The sequence below is a fragment of the Lampetra planeri genome, chromosome 13 (assembly GCF_965212315.1).
Source record: "Lampetra planeri chromosome 13, kcLamPlan1.2.h2, whole genome shotgun sequence".
Classification (NCBI taxonomy): domain Eukaryota; kingdom Metazoa; phylum Chordata; class Hyperoartia; order Petromyzontiformes; family Petromyzontidae; genus Lampetra; species Lampetra planeri.
In genome coordinates this window covers 9,397,038-9,421,041 of record NC_136119.1, presented here as the reverse complement: position 1 = coordinate 9,421,041, position 24,004 = coordinate 9,397,038, and the positions used below count along the sequence as shown (strand labels likewise).

At 40.9% G+C, this 24,004-nt stretch overlaps 1 protein-coding gene across 1 annotated transcript; it reads left to right on the top strand.

Annotated features, from left to right (window-relative positions):
* Window positions 1-1,946: 1,946 nt before the first annotated feature.
* Window positions 1,947-22,988, top strand: LOC144722042 (ciliary neurotrophic factor receptor subunit alpha-like). The gene is made up of 10 exons (XM_078600117.1): window positions 1,947-2,370; window positions 8,948-9,202; window positions 9,777-9,897; window positions 14,340-14,497; window positions 14,990-15,156; window positions 16,503-16,659; window positions 17,825-17,853; window positions 18,569-18,641; window positions 18,982-19,102; window positions 19,718-22,988. The coding sequence occupies exons 1-10, from the start codon at window positions 2,271-2,273 to the stop codon at window positions 20,001-20,003; spliced, it is 1,467 nt and encodes a 488-aa protein (XP_078456243.1). The 5' UTR covers window positions 1,947-2,270; the 3' UTR covers window positions 20,004-22,988.
* Window positions 22,989-24,004: the final 1,016 nt, after the last annotated feature.

The window sequence follows — 24,004 nt, the reverse complement described above, 5'->3', positions numbered from 1 at the left end:
CTCAATTCTCTTCTCGTTGCGTGTGTAAGTTCTCCAGTGTGTGTGCTTATCTGCATTCATGTGCACATGTATACGTGTGCCTGGGTATATGGTTATACGTGCATGCATTTATCTATCTATCCATCTTACAGAAAAAGTATTTGAATAGGTGGTTCTAAAAAAGGGGTCGTGGCCCTGAAAGGTTTTGAGAAACACTAATCTATAGAAATGTTGGGCTGTCAAAATAGGCATACCTATCCCCAACACAAGGCATTTCTCTGGAAGCACTAATGCTAACCACAAACCATTAAGCCACCCATCATCCCCACCTCAAGTAATAGAATTATCATTTCGGTAAGGCGAAACAAAGTTTTGAATTTCCTTTAATTAACCCTTAGGTGGAGCTATACTCAAAGTAAACTCATATTGGTGCGCGTAAGTTATTGCACATCGGTTTTATTTTAGCTAGGGATACAGACAACCATTTCTCTGAGTGACCTGGTGACGCTGCATGTGATATTCTTCATGATATCTAATATCTGATAAAGTCTCTTTAGACCCAACTACACGCATGACACCATACAACCAAATATATATTATTGTGTTGAAGTATAAAGTACAGCTTAAAAATTACATTTTACGTGAGAAATACAATTATTTGCACTGGCAATTAATTTGTTTAATTTCATCTAGAGCTGAGCGATTTCATAATTTATAGCTGGGAACTGCAATTTCATTATGAAGATTCAATATAAATCTTAACGGGAACAAGGAATAATTAAATTGTGTGGGCGACCTGTTTGGAGCTCCGCGTATTCGCGTTTTCTGGTGAGTAGTAAGGGGCCGTCCATAAATGACGTCACGCGATTTTTGACGATGTTTGCCCCCCCCCCTCGTCACACGGCGTCACAAAAAGTCAGACCCCCCCCCCCCCCTCAAATATGCTCTGCCCCTTCCCCCCCCAAAAAATTTTTTAACATGCTTCAAATTGCTTTAAACTATTGTCATTGTAGTGCGTATTTAATGTGACGCTGCACTCTGATAATGTAGGAGAAAACATTTATATTTAAAAAGTGTATTTAATTAAGTAGAACGTTTCTATTTAAAACTTTCGTGACTGCAGTATTTTATTATGTTTTATTTTTATTATTTTATTATTTCCCTTCTACGTGTCTTTACCGAAAGAACCAAGAAGATAAGTAGAACGTGTTGTCTATATTTATTTAAAGTTGCGCATTTTGATGTGACGTCACATTTCTCACCCCCCCCCCGTCGTCACACATCGTCACAAATGTCTGACCCCCCCCCCCCCCAGGTGCGTGACGTCATTTATGGACGGCCCCTCAGGTAAGTCTCTTGCAAGGACAACCAAATGCTCGAATGCAAAACAAATAATCTCCAAAGAAAACTCTTCACGTAAGAGAAAAATTACAGCACTTTGCCAATCTACTGCTCATCGAAAGCCTCATTACGACGTGTGAGTAATGGGGTTGTGCTATACAGCTCATCCCACTGGTCAGCACGTGATGATGTATAAGCCATTTGAGGTACTACAAACAAATGTTTAATTTATATTTAACAAACCGATGCCAAACAATAACAGCTCAATTTGCTTGTTTTGCAAACAATAGTGTGATTGAAATGATATCTGGAGCCACAGATTTATTTAAAATCGTAATACATTTTTGAGGGGATAAGGCAATTCATTCTTTTGTTTACAAACTACAGTACAGTCAGTATAATTGCTGTATATCCTTCACAAACGAAGGCCATTTACGTAATTTCCCTGGTCAGATCTCCCGTCCAGGCAAAGTCACTGAAATAGAACATACAGTACAATTTGTTTTGGTCAAATAAACAATCATATCTTTTTTTTAAATGACATTATCCCCCCCCCCCCTCCTTTTCAGATCTTATATTAAGTTTTAGCTCCTGTAAAGAACCGTTTGTGAGTGTCCAGTTTTTTCCGGAGTTTAAGTTTCAATGCGGATGTGGCAAAGCTAGAGAGTCTAAGGGTCAGTTGACCGCTCTAACTGGTTTCTAGGTTCCTCCTTGTGAGGGCACATTTAGCCGTATCGACAGTTTTATTGCCCACTACCGCGTTATTTGCGTTTTAAGGAGGCAGAACAAAAAGTGACGCCGTCATTAATGAAACGAGCATGAAAACTGCAGCCTTAGCTCGCTAGCAACATCGACGCAGCTGTGAGCGTACCTAGAAATGGAGGACAGAATGCTCAAAGTAACTAAACACAGCAGAGTGTTGTAGACCTATTTATCCTCACGGTTAAAACATGAATATCAATTACTGTCGTGAATTTACAGCCATGGTGCTTTTAGCGTTATGCTTGAATCGGTGTGTAGAACCCCGTCTGAAAATCTGCAGAGAAAAAGGTAAGTGTTTTAATTGTTAAAGACATTTATTGCTACGTTGGTGATGATGATGATGATGGTATATATCAGAGTAAATACAACACAAGTAATGTCCAGCGTGTACAATTGCTGCATAACATCAGAAAAATACATTGCACACACTTTGCTGGTATATAATTTCAGCTGGTATATCATTATAATCACACATTATTGATCCACTGCTGGATTAAGGCCATCACATCTATCAGAGTCTCACGCTGCAGCAATCCATCTAGCTTGTGATTTCATAATTCCATCTCCACGACGGACATCCTCACGTGTGCCTTTTTTTGTTTCTCTGCCTGTAATGCCATCGTTAGTTTTGACCACCACTGGCCAGAGGTGGGACAAAGTCATTGTTATGCAAGTCCAAGTCGAGTCGCAAGTCATCAAATTCATGACTCGAGTCTGACTCGAGTCCAAGTCACATGACTCGAGTCCACATCTCATAGGTGGGACAAAGTCATTGTTATGCAAGTCCAAGTCGAGTCGCAAGTCATCAAATTCATGACTCGAGTCTGACTCGAGTCCAAGTCACATGACTCGAGTCCACATCTCATAGGTGGGACAAAGTCATTGTTATGCAAGTCCAAGTCGAGTCGCAAGTCATCAAATTCATGACTCGAGTCTGACTCGAGTCCAAGTCACATGACTCGAGTCCACATCTCATAGGTGGGACAAAGTCATTGTTATGCAAGTCCAAGTCGAGTCGCAAGTCATCAAATTCATGACTCGAGTCTGACTCGAGTCCAAGTCACATGACTCGAGTCCACATCTCATAGGTGGGACAAAGTCATTGTTATGCAAGTCCAAGTCGAGTCGCAAGTCATCAAATTCATGACTCGAGTCTGACTCGAGTCCAAGTCACATGACTCGAGTCCACATCTCATAGGTGGGACAAAGTCATTGTTATGCAAGTCCAAGTCGAGTCGCAAGTCATCAAATTCATGACTCGAGTCTGACTCGAGTCCAAGTCACATGACTCGAGTCCACACCTCATAGGTGGGACAAAGTCATTGTTATGCAAGTCCAAGTCGAGTCGCAAGTCATCAAATTCATGACTCGAGTCTGACTCGAGTCCAAGTCACATGACTCGAGTCCACACCTCATAGGTGGGACAAAGTCATTGTTATGCAAGTCCAAGTCGAGTCGCAAGTCATCAAATTCATGACTCGAGTCTGACTCGAGTCCAAGTCACATGACTCGAGTCCACATCTCATAGGTGGGACAAAGTCATTGTTATGCAAGTCCAAGTCGAGTCGCAAGTCATCAAATTCATGACTCGAGTCCAAGTCACATGACTCGAGTCCACATCTCATAGGTGGGACAAAGTCATTGTTATGCAAGTCCAAGTCGAGTCGCAAGTCATCAAATTCATGACTCGAGTCTGACTCGAGTCCAAGTCACATGACTCGAGTCCACATCTCATAGGTGGGACAAAGTCATTGTTATGCAAGTCCAAGTCGAGTCGCAAGTCATCAAATTCATGACTCGAGTCTGACTCGAGTCCAAGTCACATGACTCGAGTCCACATCTCATAGGTGGGACAAAGTCATTGTTATGCAAGTCCAAGTCGAGTCGCAAGTCATCAAATTCATGACTCGAGTCTGACTCGAGTCCAAGTCACATGACTCGAGTCCACATCTCATAGGTGGGACAAAGTCATTGTTATGCAAGTCCAAGTCGAGTCGCAAGTCATCAAATTCATGACTCGAGTCTGACTCGAGTCCAAGTCACATGACTCGAGTCCACATCTCATAGGTGGGACAAAGTCATTGTTATGCAAGTCCAAGTCGAGTCGCAAGTCATCAAATTCATGACTCGAGTCTGACTCGAGTCCAAGTCACATGACTCGAGTCCACATCTCATAGGTGGGACAAAGTCATTGTTATGCAAGTCCAAGTCGAGTCGCAAGTCATCAAATTTATGACTCGAGTCTGACTCGAGTCCAAGTCACATGACTCGAGTCCACATCTCATAGGTGGGACAAAGTCATTGTTATGCAAGTCCAAGTCGAGTCGCAAGTCATCAAATTCATGACTCGAGTCTGACTCGAGTCCAAGTCACATGACTCGAGTCCACATCTCATAGGTGGGACAAAGTCATTGTTATGCAAGTCCAAGTCGAGTCGCAAGTCATCAAATTCATGACTCGAGTCTGACTCGAGTCCAAGTCACATGACTCGAGTCCACACCTCTGCCACTGGCCCATCATCCATTCGAGCACATCGCTCCTGTTCTGTTGCCTCTGCCCTGGCTACCGGTCAAGTTCTGAGTGGACTATAACATCCTGCTGCTGACCTGTCAGGGTCTTGATGGGTTAGCTCCACAATATTTGCAGGAAACTGAACCATTTCTATTCTCTAGCGAGGTCCCTGACAAGTTCGGATCACCTTAATTTGTAGTACTTCAAGGTCGAGGTTCCTGGGGTGATCGGGGTGATCTGGGTTTTGCCTGCACTGTCCATCTCCCAGACTATGGAACGTTTTCCCTTTGGTAATCAGACTCACCTCTTTAAATTGACCTTCACCCCAAGTTGTATGTATGTTAAAGGTACATAGCCTTTGCCCTGGTTCTGTTTTATGTTCTGCCTTCCACACATGGTCGCATTTTGACCTACGGGTGAAATGCACCTTACAAATTCACATTGTTATCATAATTAGTGGCGTGTCCTGCTCAAGCACGATTACTTTTCCTAATAGCCCATGTGATGGTTCTAACTTGTGTGTGTGTTCGCCGATTCTGTGTTCCTCTGCCTGGTTTACAGGTGATTTCTTTTTTTTATTTCTAAACAAAAGCAATTAGTTGAGCTATCGAATGATGTGTGTTGCATGTAGTTCTATTTTTTTGTGGAAATGTGTTGTGTGTGTGAACAAGTTACTGAGCGGTGTAATGGCCTGCTTCTGCTTAATCCTTCCCTGTGGATCTCTGTGAATGTGCAGGCATTGCTGCTTTTAGCTTATTAGTGGAGCATTATACAAAGCGTGGAAAATATCACTTATCTGATTTACCACCATGCGGCTAACAAAACAAACAACTGATAACAGGAGCTAAGTTCCTATTCCTTTTTTGCAGCTATAAAAAATAAATGGTGTCTTGCATTGTTTTTGTACTGTCATTCAATTTCATGGACTTGGTAAACTGGACTTCTGAACGATTTGAGTACAGAAAGATCGGCCGTACTATAATGTGTCTAATTCACTTCAGAGTTTAATGTGGAAATGCAAATTGATACATTGGTCATGCCAGACAATGACAACCCGAAAACTAATTTAGACCCATTTGTCAATCGCTATCGTAATTAAAGTCGTTGTAACGATGTATGTATCCAGGAAATCCCTCGAATGAATTTCGACATTTTTAAAGGAGGGTTGTACTCTGAATGTTTGTCCTGTTGATGTTGTTGTTATTGTTGTTTTTTTCAATGGGAGAGGTGGGGGTGTGAGTTGGAGAAAGCCTAACAATGAGCGGACAGTATCAAACTTCGGTCAGATAGATCACATAATCACTTGCTTTACTATATCCAAAGGAAACGTTGGTTCACGTAGCAACTGATAATAGTTTTAACGGATACTTTTCTCAGTCTGAACCCAAATTGAAATTTACTTTATTGCATAGGTACTCAACAGGGTTCTACACCTGAACTTGACTGCTCACAAATTTGAGCAATGTTGCTTACTTGCTGACAGTGGTGGCAATTTACTGCCGTTCAGGGAGGCTAAAACTCCACCTCAGTCTCCAAATGCTTGTACATGGTAATTATTTGAGTAAATAGAATGCAACAAACGGGGGTTTAATGAATTAGTGTCACCAGACAGGCACACGCAGTCCATGCAATTTCCTAGAAGTAGTGGTCTGATGGGTGCTCAGCCGTGGTGCATTATCAATACACTTGCACATGTTACTTAAGACTGGAAAAAGCCAAAGTGGAGTTTGTAGCCTACTCAGTATGGAGCCACGAGTCACACACCACCGACTCAAATTGTCAGTTAACAATTCATGGAAACTATGAGCATTGCAGAGTTCATGAAGTTTGCCTTTCAGCATATTAACCCAGACGTGGAAGACGTCCATGGTGTAACGATGACCACACTGGACTTGCAATGCAGAGGTCGTCAGTTTGTTTTGTCACTAGTACGGTGTTAGAATGATGGCTTTAATCTAAGTTGGCTTGTGTTTGTTGTTGTTGTTTCACTTGCATCCCACTGGGATTTTTTGCACAGCGTTGGTGTACGGTGCTTTTTTTCTGGAAGACTTTGCAGTTTTTTCCTGGATTTTTCTGTTTGCGCATAGTCACTTTAAGATGTATTCTTGTTCATGCTTTTTGTTTGTTGCGTTTGGAACCCGATTCAAGAGCCGAATGGCTCACAGGGCGATACCAAATACATAAAACTGAAACCATCTCGGCATGGCAATTGAAGCAGTGCAAGTTTCTGATTTTGCCCCCACCCCGCACCAACTCCACCACCACCAACTCTGTCCACCCAGCGGTGTCAATGCGATCACCACCGTTCGTCAGTTTAACACGTAGGAGGCTTTCGCGATCAATATCATCCATAATAGAGGGTTTTTTTTTGGGGGGGGGGGGGTTAGAGCGCGTAAATATATAAATGCGTCGTTAAACCCGCCATCACCCGGCACAGCTAATTAGTAAGGGTTGTCACGGAAACAGAACATGCCAATTCGTCACTAGTACAACACACCGATGTGTTGTACAAACCTTACTAACATATAAATGTGTCGTTAAACCCGCCACCACCCGACACAGCTGATTAGTAAGGTTTGAACATGCCAATTCGTCACTAGTACAACACACCGGTGTGTTGGACTAGTAACGAATTGACATGTTTTGTAAAAGGTTTCAGTTTGGTGTTTTAACATCTTAACACCTGTTTTGTTGCCAGAAAAAAGGGGAAAAACCTATTATCATATTTTGGTAGTGACAAAGGAGGTCCCATGATGTTATGTTTACGTTACAAACCTTACTAATTGGCCGTGTCGGGTGGTGGCGCGTTTAATGACACATTTATAAATTTACGCGATCTAACCCAAAAAAACTGTATTATGGACCACAGTTCGTCTATGATCGCGAGTGGTGGGATAAAACGTGGATACTCCCCCCTATTCCAAGATGTCGGGCTAGCCAGTGTGGAAGAGTAGGCCTTATGTACTCTAGAGCAGTGGTTCTCAATCATGTTTTGGCTACTCTACCCCTTGTTGAATTTTGTTTCCACCGAGTACTCCTTTGACTGACCCAACGTGGTTCTGAGCAATAAATGTATGAATCATGAACATCTAAATTTGAACCAATTATCCATTGTGAGGTCTCCTAACTAGCATGTAACTGCAAGCGAATACATGTGTATTAAATTATTGGTTCTTTCAGTAAAGTCACGTAGAAGGCAAATAATAAAATAATAAAAATATAAAACAATAAAAATTCTCACGACGTTTCGACTGCAACACAAGCAATCATTATCAGGTGTGTTGATAATTTTTATTGTTTTATATTTGTATTATTTTATTATTGCCCTTCTACGTGACTTTACCAAAATAACCAAGAATATAAATCCCTGCAGTCACGAAAGCTTTAAATAAAAATTTTACATGTGTATTGTCAACGATTCAGAGACAGGGTTTATAGGAGGCACCGTCTTTATTAACAACTTCCACGGTCTCATCCACACACTCTCCACAGGAGCTCAGCCCAGCCTGTAAACAACACTAGCCGCCCAACACTGACGGCGCTGACTGAGATAGCCAACTACTCTCCTTCGTAGCGCAATATCTAGCGGAGACGTTTAGCGACGACGGCGACGACACGACAGCGGCGACGAGACGAATCCACTCCCATAACCGGCAGCATCGAGTCCCTCCTCCCCCCGCTCTCGGCTTCTTTTATGCTCCCAGCGCGGCCTGGCTCCGCCCTGACCGCGCCTCCCTTCTCGAACCCGCCAGCAGATTCCAGGGGCCTCCAGACGGGGTCCTCCATGACCTTTGCCCTAGTTCCTCCGCCCTGCCAACACACCGTGCTCACGCCCTCACCGGCGTGTGTGCTGTCTGTCCACCACAGTCGCCGCTGCTGTCAGTCACCAGCCGGCGCTATTACGCTACACGTGACAGGACGCTCCTGCATGCGTGACTTAATTTGGCCACACTCGCTGGTCACTCCTGGAAACCACATTGTTAACGATGAATGAGTTTAGAATGGTATTTTTTTTTATATCGTTAAAGGTTACCATATGGATGTAAATTGAATCGTCGTTATTTACATCGTTTGGCAGATTCATACGTGACCATTTACCAATGACTCTGCCGTATGATATAACTTCACGCATTCATAAATCACCTCACGTACCCCCTGGGACATTGCCACGTACCCCCATGGGTCCGCATTCTCCCGGTTGAGAACCCACTGCTTTAGAGAGGCCCTCCAGAGCTCCCTCCAGAGAATTTATTTTTATGACAACAGTTGCGTGAGCAGGCAAATTTGCGTGGCCGCCCCACCTATACCCAGAAGTAGTGCATCAGTTCTCATCTGTTTATCCTTTATTTTTTAGCAGGCGAGAGCGATCCCAGTGCGGTGGTTACAGAAGCTGGAACCGAAGTGACTTTGCCCTGCAACACATCGAGCGTGCAGAGCGGCGTGCTGTGGAGACTCAATGGCAGCGCCGTGCCTCCAAGCGTGAGCCACACTCTAAACGCAATGGGCTCCATCACTGTTGAGGGCACGGCTCTCTCGGCCAACGGAGTGTACAGCTGTCACAACAATGTCAGTGGGGAACAACTGATAAACGTCACTTTGGAAGTTGGATGTAAGTGACACACTGTGTCTGTGTATATCTAATAAGTACAGATTGTTATATGTGTGTGGGATACTCATTAGGTATTGTGAAGGGGCACGGTATCCCATCTTTTTTTTGGTACAAAGGCTCCACATTACCTTCAGTTGTCCTGCCACAAGTAAAACAAAAATCAAGATTAGAAAAATTCCAGAAATAACCGCTCCCTCCCTCCCATTGTCACAGAAAAACGCCAGCACTCTATACAAGCAAGTGTCATTTAAGTTCTCTTGGTGGCACGCCGCTACACCAGCTACACAAATCAATCCTGCGTTTATAAATATCCATTCAAATCATTAACTGGATTTCAGAATTTGTTTAAATTATCTACCATCAATGCATTGTGACATTAAAGAATAGCAACACATGTCCAGGAAATTATTATTGCACAAGCAATTAACATTACAAGCTGACAAGTCAGCAGTTGACATCAACAAAGCATTGCATTTAATATTAGTGAGAGTCTCTATTCAGCATGTCTGCTCCAACTGTGTGTGTATGTTCACCCCTCTCTCACGTACCGCTGCATTACATTTGCTTTTACCAGATCCACCAGAGAGACCCAATGTGAGCTGTAGAGCCATTAATCCACACAAGGTGATTTGCAAGTGGACATATGGCAGAGAAACGTTTCTTCCCATCAAGTTTACCGTATTCGTCAAATCAAAGTACGTGGGCTTTACATATATACAGTACACGTACAGTATATAAGTAGTTATCGGGTATTATTTGTCTAGTCAACTGGCAAATGCCTCGTTTCTATTCAGGAATCACCTCGTTCTTTGTATCACTTTTGTGCCAACATCAATATTTGGGAAATGTGATGACGCAAGTGGAAAATATTGACACAAATTAATATCCCGAATGTCCTTAGCTGGTGGTTTCAAGAGAATGTAAATGCACTTCAAGACGGATGATGTTGCATGTCCAGCCAGAAAACCATAAATCACCAATAAATGAGCAGTAGTGGCTCTGTTCTCATTGAATCAATGGTGCCAATTCATATTTGAATTGCAAATGGAGAATGGGCCCAATTCTTTGCTCAAAACAGCTCCCATGCTGTAATTTTTTAGTGAAATAATGGTTGAAAGAACTACGGTATTCAGGCCTAATGATGTTCAGAGTTCAACATTGATATTCGGTACATCATAGTGGAAGTAACTTGTAGATTGGCGCATCATGTGGCAATGTAGACAATGCATTCCCTGTAAATATTAATTTTTCAATAACCTTGTGTTATATTTCAGTTTCCCCCCCCCCCCCCCCCCCCACATAGTTTAACATGACAGCAAAAGTGCAAGCAGTTGTATCTGATGTTTCGATATGTAAGCAGTATAACAGAATATGGTAATATAAACGTTCAGTATATTTCCTAAAAATGTTCCATTATTGTCATCGTAGTCAACCCATGTCACATAGTTCTGTCCCGTGACCTCCTGCCAGCGGGCCTTCGACACTTCAGTTGGCCTTAAAGTGCATACAGCTTGGCACAAGCACTGTGGTTATATCGCCGCCACTTAGTGGCGAATGGTGGAGTGTTGGTCTTGTTATGCCGTGTTTGCTTTCAGTGCAGCACTTGTTATTGTGTCTTGCATGAAGAATACTTTGTGTTTCCGTTGGTTGTGCTCGTGGGTATGTTGTGAAATATTGTGAAATGCAGTGGTTGGTGAGAAAATGAACACAAAAAGCTGTTTCGTTTGCATTTAAAGCTTTTTTTCCTGATAAAATAAATGAATTTCTTCTGTCCAGTTAAGAAATAAGTTTAGGTGAATCAGTCAATGTATGTTGTATTTTACTGCAGTGTAATTGTCGTCCAATTAAATAACCTAAACTTAAAAGTTAATTTTAAATAAATACAGTACATTGCAGCTTGTTGATTACAAATCTCTAGTTTTTTGTATATATAAATGAGTATCAGCAGAATTCTGTTACACATCACTGACGGTAAATGCTGAAAGTGTTCAGGTTCTGAATTATTGTCCCATTAGAGTTCACTCCAGGGCCACTCATTAACACAGTGTCCATGGGTGGTGACCTGAACGCTTGCAACAGCCTTTTGCTACAGCAGTGAACAATTGCAAGTCTTTGACTTATGGCAGCGCATCACAACAACATGGCATTCACTGAAGCGTAAACAATAACAGTGCGGTGGTGTATATTAAATTATAATTAAATCTCTTGGCATATATGAGCAAATTTAAATAGAAACAAACTCCCAATTGGCGGCACTGTGGTTATAGCACTTCACTCATAATCCGAAGAATATAAGTCAGGGAATGACCCATCCCATCATCCCTCCTTGGTCACTAAATTGAGTAAACAGTCATTCTGTGGGTTGGCACCACAATAATACCCATTGGCTCTGGGCTGCCAACAGAGTTCAGTTACCACTCTACCCCTCTTTTCACCAGGGACTTTAAAAGCAGACGATTGTTAACACACAATGTGATATGCATATCAGGCTGCCACCTGTTCTGGTTTTCCTTGGATCGTCCTCTCGTTTAAGGCAGCTGCCCTGGGTAACCTGTAAGTCTTCGCAGACATTAAAAGCCCAAGTCTTTTTTTGTCCGTTGCATAGCATTAATAACACTGGTCAACAAAAAAAAAGTTTTTTTCTGGCCTGGACTTTTGCAGCTGTTTTAGACTATTTTTTTATGCTATCGGCATACCCCATTTTCATTGATTTTACCCGAAATTAACTCTGTCACTTATGATTGCAAGTTTTTGCGAGTCAGTGACTGCTTTAGTGTTAAAATATGGTGCTGTATTTTTAGGATAGTGTGTTTATAATATCATTTTATGTAAATATCCACATTTATTTAATATTTTTCTTCCGCAGTTTTTATTGAAAATGCAATATTTGATGTCTCAAAAACCTGATGTGATAGACAAAAACTGATGCCAGATTTGGAATTAGCACCCCAAAATTACCTTAAAACCGTTGGAATACCTCATGCCAGAAAAAGTGTGTTGACCAGTGTAATAATCCACTACTTAAGTTAATGCTGTACATTCACTGTAGATCTCCCCTCTATCAGGAACTTGTGAGATACAGTACAGAATTGTTCTTCCTTTGATATCTCCAGGTTTTTTGTCACCTCAGTGTTGGGAATTATATAATTGTGTAACATCAATGACCCCATTGCAGTTATTGCTGGCGATAGGTAGACAAAGACAGAGCAATATGTTTTCTTTTTAGAGTATCTGCAGCATAACTTTCCCACGTTATTTAGACTTCTGTATAATAATGTCTTGCTTGGGGGGAATGTTACTCTCGAGCGCGTGAAGCGCATAACCACAAGGCAAAGCAGCTTTGTTCAGGTTGGTCCAGTAGTGCATGAGTAGTGTAGCACAAGTTGGAGACGAGATAGTTGCAATGAGGCACCTTCTTTATTGACACTCTTAGGTTCACAGGTTCCTTCCGATGTCGTATAGCCTAGCCTAGTTGCAACCCTGACCGTGTTACATTGACGGCGTCGACCGAGACAGCCAACAACTATCCGGCCGCGCAATGGTCTAGTGAAGACGACAGCGACGACGAGAAAAGTCCACTCACAGAACCCGGCAGCCCGGAGCTCGCGCTCTCCGCTGCTTTTATTCTGCCCGGCGCGGCCTGGCTCCGCCCTGGCCGCGACTCCCTTCTCGAACCCACTAGCGGGTTCCAGGTGCTTCCAGATGAGATCTTCCGTGACCTTTGCCCCAGTTCCTCCGCCCTGCCGGCACACACACCGTGTTCGACGGCGTGTGCGCTAACTGTCCACCGCAGTTGCCACTGCTGGACAACAGTCGGGGCTGTGTCACTACACATTTTCACTTCGTGAAGTAGAGACGATTTGCAAACAGCATCGACCAAATCCAGGCAACACACTCAAGCAGGAAGGTCACGACTACCAAGTGAGCCAATATTGCAAGTGAAGTGATATTTGAACAAGAATGTTACGTGCTTTCTCGTTGAACAAAACAAAAACATAGCGAATGATATTCTATGCAGTATTAGATTACTGACTGGATTCCTGGCTGGCTGGCATGCAAGTGCGTGTGCGCGGTAGTGACGTCGACGCGCACATCCGCCTGATGACGTCATGTGCATCCCACAGCGTTGGGCTGGGTTCGTGCGTGCTGACGTCACGCCTCCCCCCATCCCCCACCCAGGTTTAGGGTGACAGGTAGCAGAGGGGAGAAGAGACGTAGAGGAACGGAGAGGAGAGGGGGGGAGAGAGAGAGAGAGAGTACAGCGGCGTGAAAGGGAAGAAAGAGAGCAAAACGGAAAGAGGAGGAAAAGGGAAAGCGACAAGCAGGGGGAGGGAGGAATGGAGAGAGGCAAGAGAGATTGAGGTGGGAAAGGGAGAGGTGGGAATGAGGAGAGCGAGAGGTGAGAGAGAAGGGCTGCGTGCAGAACGAGAGAGAGCGAGAGAGATACTACAGAGCGAGCGAGAGGTGGGGGTTTACATAAAGCAAAGTTTATTTTTTTTTAATTACGAAATGATGAACAAAGCAAAGTGCCTACTACACCGAGCATCTTCTTGTTTCCACTGATCGTAAAAAAAAAGAGAGAAACAGGGAGAGAGGTAGGGTGGGGGGAGGGAAGTGAGTGATTTACAGTGGAAGGATAAGATGTATATAGAAGGAGAGGTAGCAGAGGTGATTTTTTTTTATCAAAACCGAGACAACGCGAGACATTGAGATAAATTGAGATATACCGTCCAGAGACAGAAAGAGAAAGGTGGAGAGAGACAGGGCTCTGTATAAGATTACAGGTTTTGCTGGCTGGCTGGCTGGGACGGATGGAGAGTTATGTCCAAAGGATGAGTGGGTTGCAAGTTATGTTTAAAAGTATACAGGGTGCTTCACACATTTTTTAACACTGATATGGGACTATCGTTTTTAATGGAAAAAGAACGGATAATACACAGTAACATGATAATAAATGTATGTGAATAGCTTAAAAAAGTCAAAAAGTCTCCACTTGTTCGCAATCATTGTCAACACGTGCCTGGAATCTTCTCCAGGTGGTCCCTAAGGCACATTTCTCGCGGTTTTGTTGCAAATTTTCATCTTTTTGAAGCACCCTGTAGAATGGCTGCGTTGTAAACGTTGTTTTCTTGTTTAGGGACACCGATATCAAATGCATCCCAAAGCGCCGCCGAAATGAATGTTCCTTTGCCGGCAAATACAACGAACCGTATCCCTACGCGGTGACTGTGGTTGCTAAAAATGCACTTGGATGTGAAGGAAGTGAAACTGCAAAGTTTTCCCTGAAGTCAATCCGTAAGAACAACCATTCATTTATTTTCGGTTGTAACATGACCAATGGAAATGGGTCTGCAAAACATTGCGTAGGTCTGCATATTAGCCTGCAAACAAGTTAAATGTTAAGTAATTTGTTAACTTTGAACGACCGAGTATCACGTGAAAATATTAATATTTTTAACACTAAAATACAGGACTTGGTGAGCCATGGAAAATGACAAACGGACGAAATATTGAGCAATAACTGTGTTGTTAACGTAACCAACAATATCATGCTCATAGCGATATTAACATTAGCAGTTAATGACATGAGCAACGATGTAATTGTAATTAAGACGTTCGAGTTATATTAATATTGATGCCTTGTATAAAGGTGTCAGTTTTTGTACCAGTTGAAAGGGTAAAAACCTATTACTATACTTTATATTAATCACTTGCGTTGTGATGAAACCGTTGATTGAAGCAAGTGGTAATTAGGATCGACGTTTTGTTATTTCTTCATTTGTTTAGTGAAACCAGACCCACCCATCATTCTAAAAGTAATTCCAGGCCAGGGACGCCAGAAGCATGTATGGGTGATCTGCTCTTATCCAAGCACGTGGAACCACGCAGACAAGGGGTTCACGCTCACAGCTGAGCTGGAGTACAAATCAATGGAAGAGAAAAATTACAGACAGGTAAACACTTTACCGTTTTTACGTCGTGTTGCACTTATGCATTATATATTCATAACTATAAATCTTGAATTTCGATGGAAAGCTTTCGTGACTGCAGGGATTCATCTTCTTGGTTCTTTCGGTAAAGTCACGTAGAAGGCAAATAATAAAATAATAAAAATTATGATTAAACATGTTTAATTTGTATTCTTTTATTATTTCCCTTCCACGTGACTATAAATCTTGACTTAAAGCTTTCGTGGCTGCAGTAATTCATACTCTTTGGGTCTTTCGGTAAAGTCACGTAGATAGAAAAATAATAATTGTCATAACTATCTTTATTCAACCCACTTATCACTTCAGAATAAAATGTTTTTTTATGGATTTGCTTATGTCCATTACCCATAATGCTGCACTACAGCACATCATGAGTTTTTGTGCTGTTCGGGCCCTATTGTTTAGAAGGAGTGCTCTGAACAATAACATATGATACATTTATATGATAAACGGGCAGTATTGATTGAACAAACATGAACAATGCTGATGAGACCCATAGTGTCAAAACAGGTCCAGAATTTGTTGCTTGAACAGATGCTATGAGTTAATACATGTCTAGAAGGGCCGAAAAGACAATATACTAAATTGAGTTTATTTTCCTGTGAAGGTACAGAATGGAATTCATTGTACTTATGCCATTCACCAGAATGCTTCACGATTGCGATGCTGAGTGTTTGCACAAATGAAGGTCACTTCATTGTTCACCTCGCTTCAGGAACAGCCTTCCCTTCATACTTTAAGTTTTTTCGGTAAAGTCACGTAGGTAAAACATTTAATACAAATTAATAAAAATAAAATAATAAAAAACACGACGTTTCGGAGGCAATATAAGTCTCCGTCATCAGGTGGGACCGTCACAGCCAGATTTGCTGTATTATTTTTTATTTTATTTTTTTTAATTTTTTTACCTAACGTGACTTTATCGAAAAAACTACGAGTATGAATCCTTGCAGTCACGAAAGCTTCAAATCTAGCCTTCCCTTCGCTGTTCACATTCGCGGTTCTCCTGTTGTTTAACGTCAAATACGAAAGAATCGCCTCTTACTCGCCAACGATTTGCTCAACATGTATTGCACAAGGCCCTACTTTGATACAAACAAAAAAAACACATTGCACGGTGGTCATCATGCTGACCCCAGAAATTTGCTGCCAACGTGAAGGGTTGCCATCCCATTGCCAATTTGAGCAGAAACATACGTTGACTTTTTCCACTTTGGCCGTAACACAGTATGTACAGTATCCCAAATTGTTACACGTGTGTGTGTGCGCTTGTGTCTGACTGTTTGTTATGGTATCCTGATAAATCGAAGATCAAGATCGCCACGTCTCGCGAAAATGTATGGGTGTTCAAAATCCTTGATTCCCATCCTGGCACCTCGCGCGTGATACGCGTGCGCGCCAAGGATTTCCTCGATTATGGAAGATGGAGTGACTGGAGTTCACCGACTTACGTAAACACATCAAACGGTGTGTTTGACTTTGCGTGGAGTAAATCGTAAAAAAAAACTACGTTACACGCATGCATTATTACTCTCTTTGTCAGCTGAGAGTTTCACAAATAAGTTCGTGGAATATTGACGTGGATTTGGTCGTAGGAAGGTGAATCAACTGGTGACAAATAAATTTCGATTAAAAGCTTTCGTGACTGCAGGGATTCATCTCCTTGGTTCTTTCGGTAAAGTCACGTAGAAGGGAAATAATATGTTTTATTTTTATGTTTTATTTTTATTATTTCATTATTTCTCTTCTACGTGACTTTACTGAAAGAACCAAGAAGATGGTCACAAATAGTGCATGTACAAAAAACATCTCTGTGCAATGTATTGCGAATACGTGGATTTCAGTAATCGATACTCTACTGACGTTTGGTTCATTTACTCAACTGATTGGATAATGTACGTTGTTTAAAAAAATAAAGTCTTATCTCTGTTTCCAACGCATGCTACTCGACGGGAGGTGATAGGCAGAGCTGGGTGACGTCATCGGTATCTGCTGCTGTGTAACTCAGCCCATGACTTGTCTGGGAATTACTGCCTTTAGGGAGTAAAACATGTTGGGGTCCTGAGTAACGGTCGATACAATATTCATATTCTTAGGTTTTTTCGGTAAAGTCACGTAGGTAAAACATTAAAATTAATAAAAGTAAAATAAAATAAAAAAATCACGACGTTTCGGAGGCAACACAACAGCTGTATCAAGTTAATGATACAGCTGTCGTGGCTGTGACGGTTCCACCTGAAGACGGAAACTTGTGTTGCCTCCGAAACGTCGTGATTTTTTATTTTATTTTACTTTTATTAATTTTAATGTTTTACCTACGTGACTTTACCGAAAAAACCTAAGAATATGAATCCTTGCAGTCACGAAAGCTTCAAATCTAGGGTCGATACAATGTTTTAATTGAGAAAAATACTCCATCAAATAATTGTCCCAGCTCCCTGACACGACCTCTTGTCCTTGATCAAAATCTAAGGTGCATTTTAAGTACTTGACATCCAAAGTTACCATCATATTATACGATTGTTGAAAATTACATACGTGTTATTTTAATTCACGACATGTATACCACACATTTGTGGGTTACATCTGCAACTTCAAGCACTTTAAAACAATGTTTATATTTTTTTTGCAGAAGATGAATCCAAAGTGAACATTCCTAAGGTGAAACTAGATATTAAGTAGTTCTGTGGTTCATTAAAGTTACAAATCTCACCTCCACATCCTCATAATGCTGTTTTCCAATTCCTGGTTGACTTGAAAGTATTTGCAGGTACTGTACGGTCAGATTATCATTAACCACCCTGACCAATACTATTGCTTAAAAAAACTTGTAATATGCCAAAGCTTACGACCAATTTGGCCAACATTGCCAACAAACATACACCGTCGTGAGATATTGATTAAATATCGGCTGTATCAATCTTGAAAGTTCAACAATAATCGTTTAATACACAACTTATGTTGACTGCTGTTCCCGTTAAAGCGTAGGATATAATGAGCGTATTCACAGTATTATGACCATAGTGTTTCTGGCAAAAAAATACAACGGTGTAATAAACACACCTGTCAACCCCGTATCAGTGCCCCTACCTTATTACAGACCAATTCAGACCTTATTGGTCACCCCGTGCCCCTTATACATCTCAACGTTCATCCTACAAAGTCCCATTGCAATGGAGAAACACAAACAAATAGACAAAACACACTTTTGTTGCCCGTTTAGAAACGGCTGTACGTCGTATGGACATGAAAACTCAATTTCTCTGTGCAAGAACACGGCTAAACCGTATGGGTTGACAGGCATGAATAAACCTGCTGTGATGTAACAGCTAATGGCATTTCTTCTTTTAATCCAGTTTTTTTGTTATATGTACAGAAATTTAACAATGCGGCAAGCACAACAATTTATATAGAGAGCTCAGTGGAGTCTGAGCCAACACAATATCCAGGTAGGAAAGCGCAAACTTGTTCTAACCGTGAGCATACAAACATGATAAGCGTTTTACTTCTGAAATCAATATGGTACAGTGCTCGTCTCTATGCACAGCTCTGAACCAATTGCGGAAATTCCACATTACTATGGCAGTGGTCAGTCTTTAAGAGTATGACCACTGCTGACTTCTCACAATGATATTTCCCATCAAGGGTGGTATAAAAGGATAATGGCTATGAATCGTATGAATTGTTATTTTTAAGTTATTATCATAAATGACTGTTCGTGTATTCTGGTTAAACAAATGTGATGTTTGCGACGTTGAGCAATTACACATGCTTGAATTTGTTTCTCAGATGCTCTGAAAAAAGTCTATCTGCATGGTGGGACAAGCATGATAAGCTTATTTTGTATTGTTCTGTGTTCAGCCTGCCTTGCTCTGACCACATTAAGTGTCACTGCCTCCGTGTACTTAAAGTGAGTACATTTCAGGATTTATCATTGGTGTATAAATGATTGTATTTGTGTTCAGAATTGACGCACACATGGTGCTCAAAAAGAGTAAATAATAATTATTTTCTGGGTTGTTGAAAAGCAGGTAAAAATATTCACAATTATATTCTTGTACATTTGTAAAACAATATATAGATACTATACCATTAAAGTTGGACTTCAATTCCAGCACAATTCACCTGATCAAGCTGATTGTAATCACCAGCGCAACGTCAAAAATTGTAAACGTTGCTGAGTTTACTCTCCAACACATCAGTGTGCTGAACTAGTAACTAACTGGCATGTGTTTTATTTACGTGACAAACCTTACTAAGTGACTGTGTCAGGTGGTGGTGGGTTCACGACACATTTATCTTGACGCGATTTAACCCAAATAACTTTTATCATGAACATTTCATTCATGTATTACATGTTTACTGCTTGGTTAATGTACACGACATTGCACGTTCCGTTTGTAAGCACAACTGATTGCAAGGCTATTTTCACGTGCCAAATTCAGTGTGCACAATTTATTAACTGCACTGTATTTACGTACGATAGTGGTGTTGATCAACCTTCCGTATCATTGTATATCCACAGAAAGAGGCGAAAAGAAGATACGAGACATCAGGATGCCGTGGCAAGACAGGAATTGGAGCCCTTAGCTGCTCCTGTTATTTTGATGAATGGGGACATGACCAGCACCAATCCCATCCACGATACACCTCCCCAGGATGATGTCACTCGCATAAATTTAGACGAATCCAATCCCTTCCTGCAGGTCTTTGGAGAACCAAGACTTCCCATCAACAACAACGTGATAAACTCCGAATACTTTTACAAACGTATGAAAACGTCTTTTTTATTCCAAGAAACACAGGTTTAGGATCAGACTTAAACAAGAACTGATTGCCAGTTTGGATAATTTGCTTTGCATGCGTGTATGTTGCACTTATTTTGGACGGTACGTAGCCAACCGTGCCAAACGGAGGTGCTTAACAGCAATGAAGTCAAATCTGGTGTTGTAGTCGGTCACTATGTTCTTTATCCAGTCACAGTGACTTTTCTAGTACTGTATTTAAAAATTCATTTTTAAAAATATAGTGGGATAGTCAAAATGATAATTCATGGCATTTTGGCCATGCTCCCATCTTGGTCTCATTATATGAGCCTTTGCCAGAATGCAGCGTGACAATCGATCTGTTAAGTCACGTGACGGGGTGTCGATTTGTTTGGGACAGCCCGTGTGTTAAACAAGCACAATCCTGTATTCTAAACGGTACCGATGTTTCAGACGAACTTTGATGACTGTATGTTACATGTTCAAATGTTTCCAATTTCAATTTTAAAAAAATGTCCTGGCGCACTCGAGCTGCATGACATGTGGTTATTTCTATTGCGTTTAAATAAAAATAAAAATGCACATGTATAATGCGTATTCCATCTTAGGATCCCAATGTGCAATGCATAGAAAGCAGGAAACAAAAACACAACCAGGGAAACTGACCAAACTGAAGAGGGAAGGCCACTTTAAAGAGATCGGTTATCAAAGTAGACTTAAATAACTCTACCGACTCTGATTTCCTGATTTCAAGTGGCAAGGCGTTCCATAGCTTGGATGCCATGCTAACAAAAGCCCGATCATGTCGCTCAGTGCAGAAAACGTGGTTAAAGTATTAGCGCACAGTTAGAAGCTATATTGTGAGATACTTCAGAGTTCCGAGGCAAGATGATGTAAAACCACAGCTGCTGCAAGTATCGGGCTCACATATTTTCACTTTAAAAAATCATTTTGCCCGTCGATCACGATTGCACAGAATTGGAAAGCGATTCTTGTTCCACCAAAAGCATCTCTGGGTGCACCCCCTTATGAACCATGGATAATGAAGAGCACGGATGTAGCCACGGCGTTCACGTTCACCGCAACATTTGAAGGCTGTGAAGATTCAAGCTGCTCTCTGCCGAGATGCTCTCATCGTTAAGGGACCTGCTGCCTTTGTCTGCTCAGCACTGAGGTCTAACGGGTGCACCGACAATAAACCTCCCCTTCACAGGCAGAATGGAGCAACACAATATGCCTGGCAACCAGATACTCTATCGTAACACGCGATTGTCTAGGTATGACGTTAGTCGTCATTTTTTTTAATGCAGTGTTCTCTCGTGATCTTTTTTGGTTAAAACATTTCCGGCTGAAAATGTAAATGTTTTAAACAACTGCAAAAAAATGCTTGCGCCTCAACATTAAAATATAACATGCTAAAACTGTGTTTCCATATGACATACAGGAAATAGAACGTACTCAACTCCACTTCGAGTCCTGAAACAGAAGTGAAATCTTCTTGGTTCTTTCGGTAAAGTCACGTAGAAGGGAAGTAATAAAATAATAAAAATTAAACATAATAAAATAATTCTCACGACGTTTATGTTTTATTATTATGTTTTATTTTTATTATTTTATTACTTCCCTTCTACGTGACTTTACCGAAAGAACCAAGAAGATGAATCACTGCAGTCACGAAAGCTTTAAATCGAAATGTATGTTTTATTTCATAATGAAATAAAATCCACATTGCTCGAACAGGAACCAGTCCTTCACTTGGGCAAACTTCGTTTCACTCCCCACAAAATTGTTGAGTAATGACCGGGATTTTCACTCAAGACACCTGGCCAGATCATGTTTTATAAATGGATTACGGAGGAATGTGAGTCGTTTTTAGTACGATCCATAATTTGTGGATTCCTACCTTCAACAGCAAGTGGTTTGCCTTTCCGTCAAGAGATTAGTGTACGCCTTTCAAATGCGTGAGGGTTTGTGGCATATGATCGCTTGCAACAATATTAAGTAAAGACGATCAGCAACCTATCCAAACATAATTGGCAATAGCAGATGACAGTTGCAAAAAAAAATATTAAACATAACTTTGACATCAATTTTACATTTTTAAGTACAGTATTTATAAAACATGCTACTATTTCTTGTTTGACCAACAATGTGCTTTTTAGTAAAAAAAAACGTGAACAACACGGTCTAAAGGGAACTAGATAGATCCATTGTACATTAGTTGTTTATTTAAGAGTAATATTTGCATGTCCATGGTTATTTTTTCACGTAATGCCCTCTTTATGTATACACTCAGTTGGAGAAAACAGTAATGTATTATATTTGCTTTCCATTTCGTGGCATTATAAAGTGTTGATTCACGTAATCATATTTATGCACCTTGGTTTCATGTGCATACAGACTACCATACACGTGTATGTGCCTTGTATTTACTGTATATATATACGAGGCACGATATGTCAATCTGAATTTAATGTGGTTGAACAATCGGAATATTTGTTGTCCATCCTAAACCTTCCCAAAATGCAGTGTTTTTCCCCATAGATATATCTTAGCATTGCATTGTTGTATAAGTATGGGGTTTGCATATATTAGGGGCATTTATAAGATAATCATAGACATAGATGTAGTCATACGGTTGCTTGTTATTAAATTATTAAACTCAATATGGAACAAACAAACATGATCATTATATGAGGGAAAAAATAATTCAAGGGGGGGTTTGCATTAAAGAGACGAGGCTTGCAATTAGGACATATTTTGATAATTTTTACCCGAAACAGTATATGTCAAAAAATATTGCCTTGAAATCATTGCTTTTCAGGGATCTTGTGATTCTATATTATGTTAGCCCATTGTTATACTACGAGGAATGTTAAAACGTGTTTTTCTGATAGATCCAAAAACGTTTCACAAATAATATTACCTTCAATGTAGAGCTCAGTCTATGTGCACAGTAATCTGCCCGCACGTACTTTTAATACTCTAACCACCATTAAATAGTGATATTGCTATGGCTTAAAATTGCAATTGTTCTTCGTGTTTTTTTGTTTCTTGGTCATCACGCCACACTATTGACTTCCTTCGAGTTGTTAATCTGAAATTATAATAATAATGTATATTAAGCACCTGAGGACGGCTGCTTGCGTTGTGGCCGAAACGTCGTGAGAATTGTATTTTATTATGTTTTATTTGTATTATTTTATTATTTCCCTTCTACGTGACTTTACCGAAAGAACCAAGAAGATGAATCACACAACAGTTAACATTTACAAGTGGCCTAATGTGGAAGTGAACATGTTGTTCTCTGCAGGTGGTCTCACAGTCTGTTTCCTTTGGGAGGAAACATATGAACTGCGCCACAATCTGCCGTGGTCTGACTGACCATTCGATCGAAGTCGACTTTTCAACTTCCTCTTTAACGTTCAGCTCAGCAGACTAATAACAATAAATAGCAAATGCTGCACTCACCCACGTGGTCACGGGGAGACCGCTTTTATGCAGCAGTTGATGGACAAAGAGCTGTTTATTTGTTGTATTAATTATGTTTTTAGAAATAGTACCAATACGTGTTTTCCAAATGTGACATATTTACATGTGAGGTGGCAAATGAAAATAAATAAATTGCAAATGACAACAAAGTTACTTTTAAGGTGAAGACCTCTATCCTAACTTTCACAAGTAAAGCATGAACAATGCTTGCTAGCAAAGAACATAGACATCAGCTTGCAACTTTGTACCCGTGACATGCCATTGGAAGGGGAGGAGAATCAATGCCATAATGTATGAAAAAGGGAATTGGAAAGGGAAGGAAGAAGATCATTAAATAAGTTGAAAAGGATGGAAAAGTAATGTAAAAATTGGACCACAGGATCAGGAAAAATTGGGATAGGGAGGAAGAGGCTCCATAAGAGTCCTGACGAAGTGTTTGTTTCCATAGGGGGTGGAGATAGGGGAGGGATTCAGAGTGGGAGTGGCCACACAGAAGGTCACATGATTTGCGGGAAACTTGAGCTGATTCAGCTATACAGGGACTCCGCTACTTA

Coding starts and splice junctions, on each gene's coding strand:
- LOC144722042 (XM_078600117.1), top strand. CDS start 2,271: ATGAATATCAATTACTGTCGTGAATTTACAGCCATGGTGCTTTTAGCG. Junction 2,371..8,947: donor GAAAATCTGCAGAGAAAAAG/GTAAGTGTTTTA, acceptor TTTATTTTTTAG/CAGGCGAGAGCGATCCCAGT. Junction 18,642..18,981: donor TGAGCCAACACAATATCCAG/GTAGGAAAGCGC, acceptor TTTGTTTCTCAG/ATGCTCTGAAAAAAGTCTAT.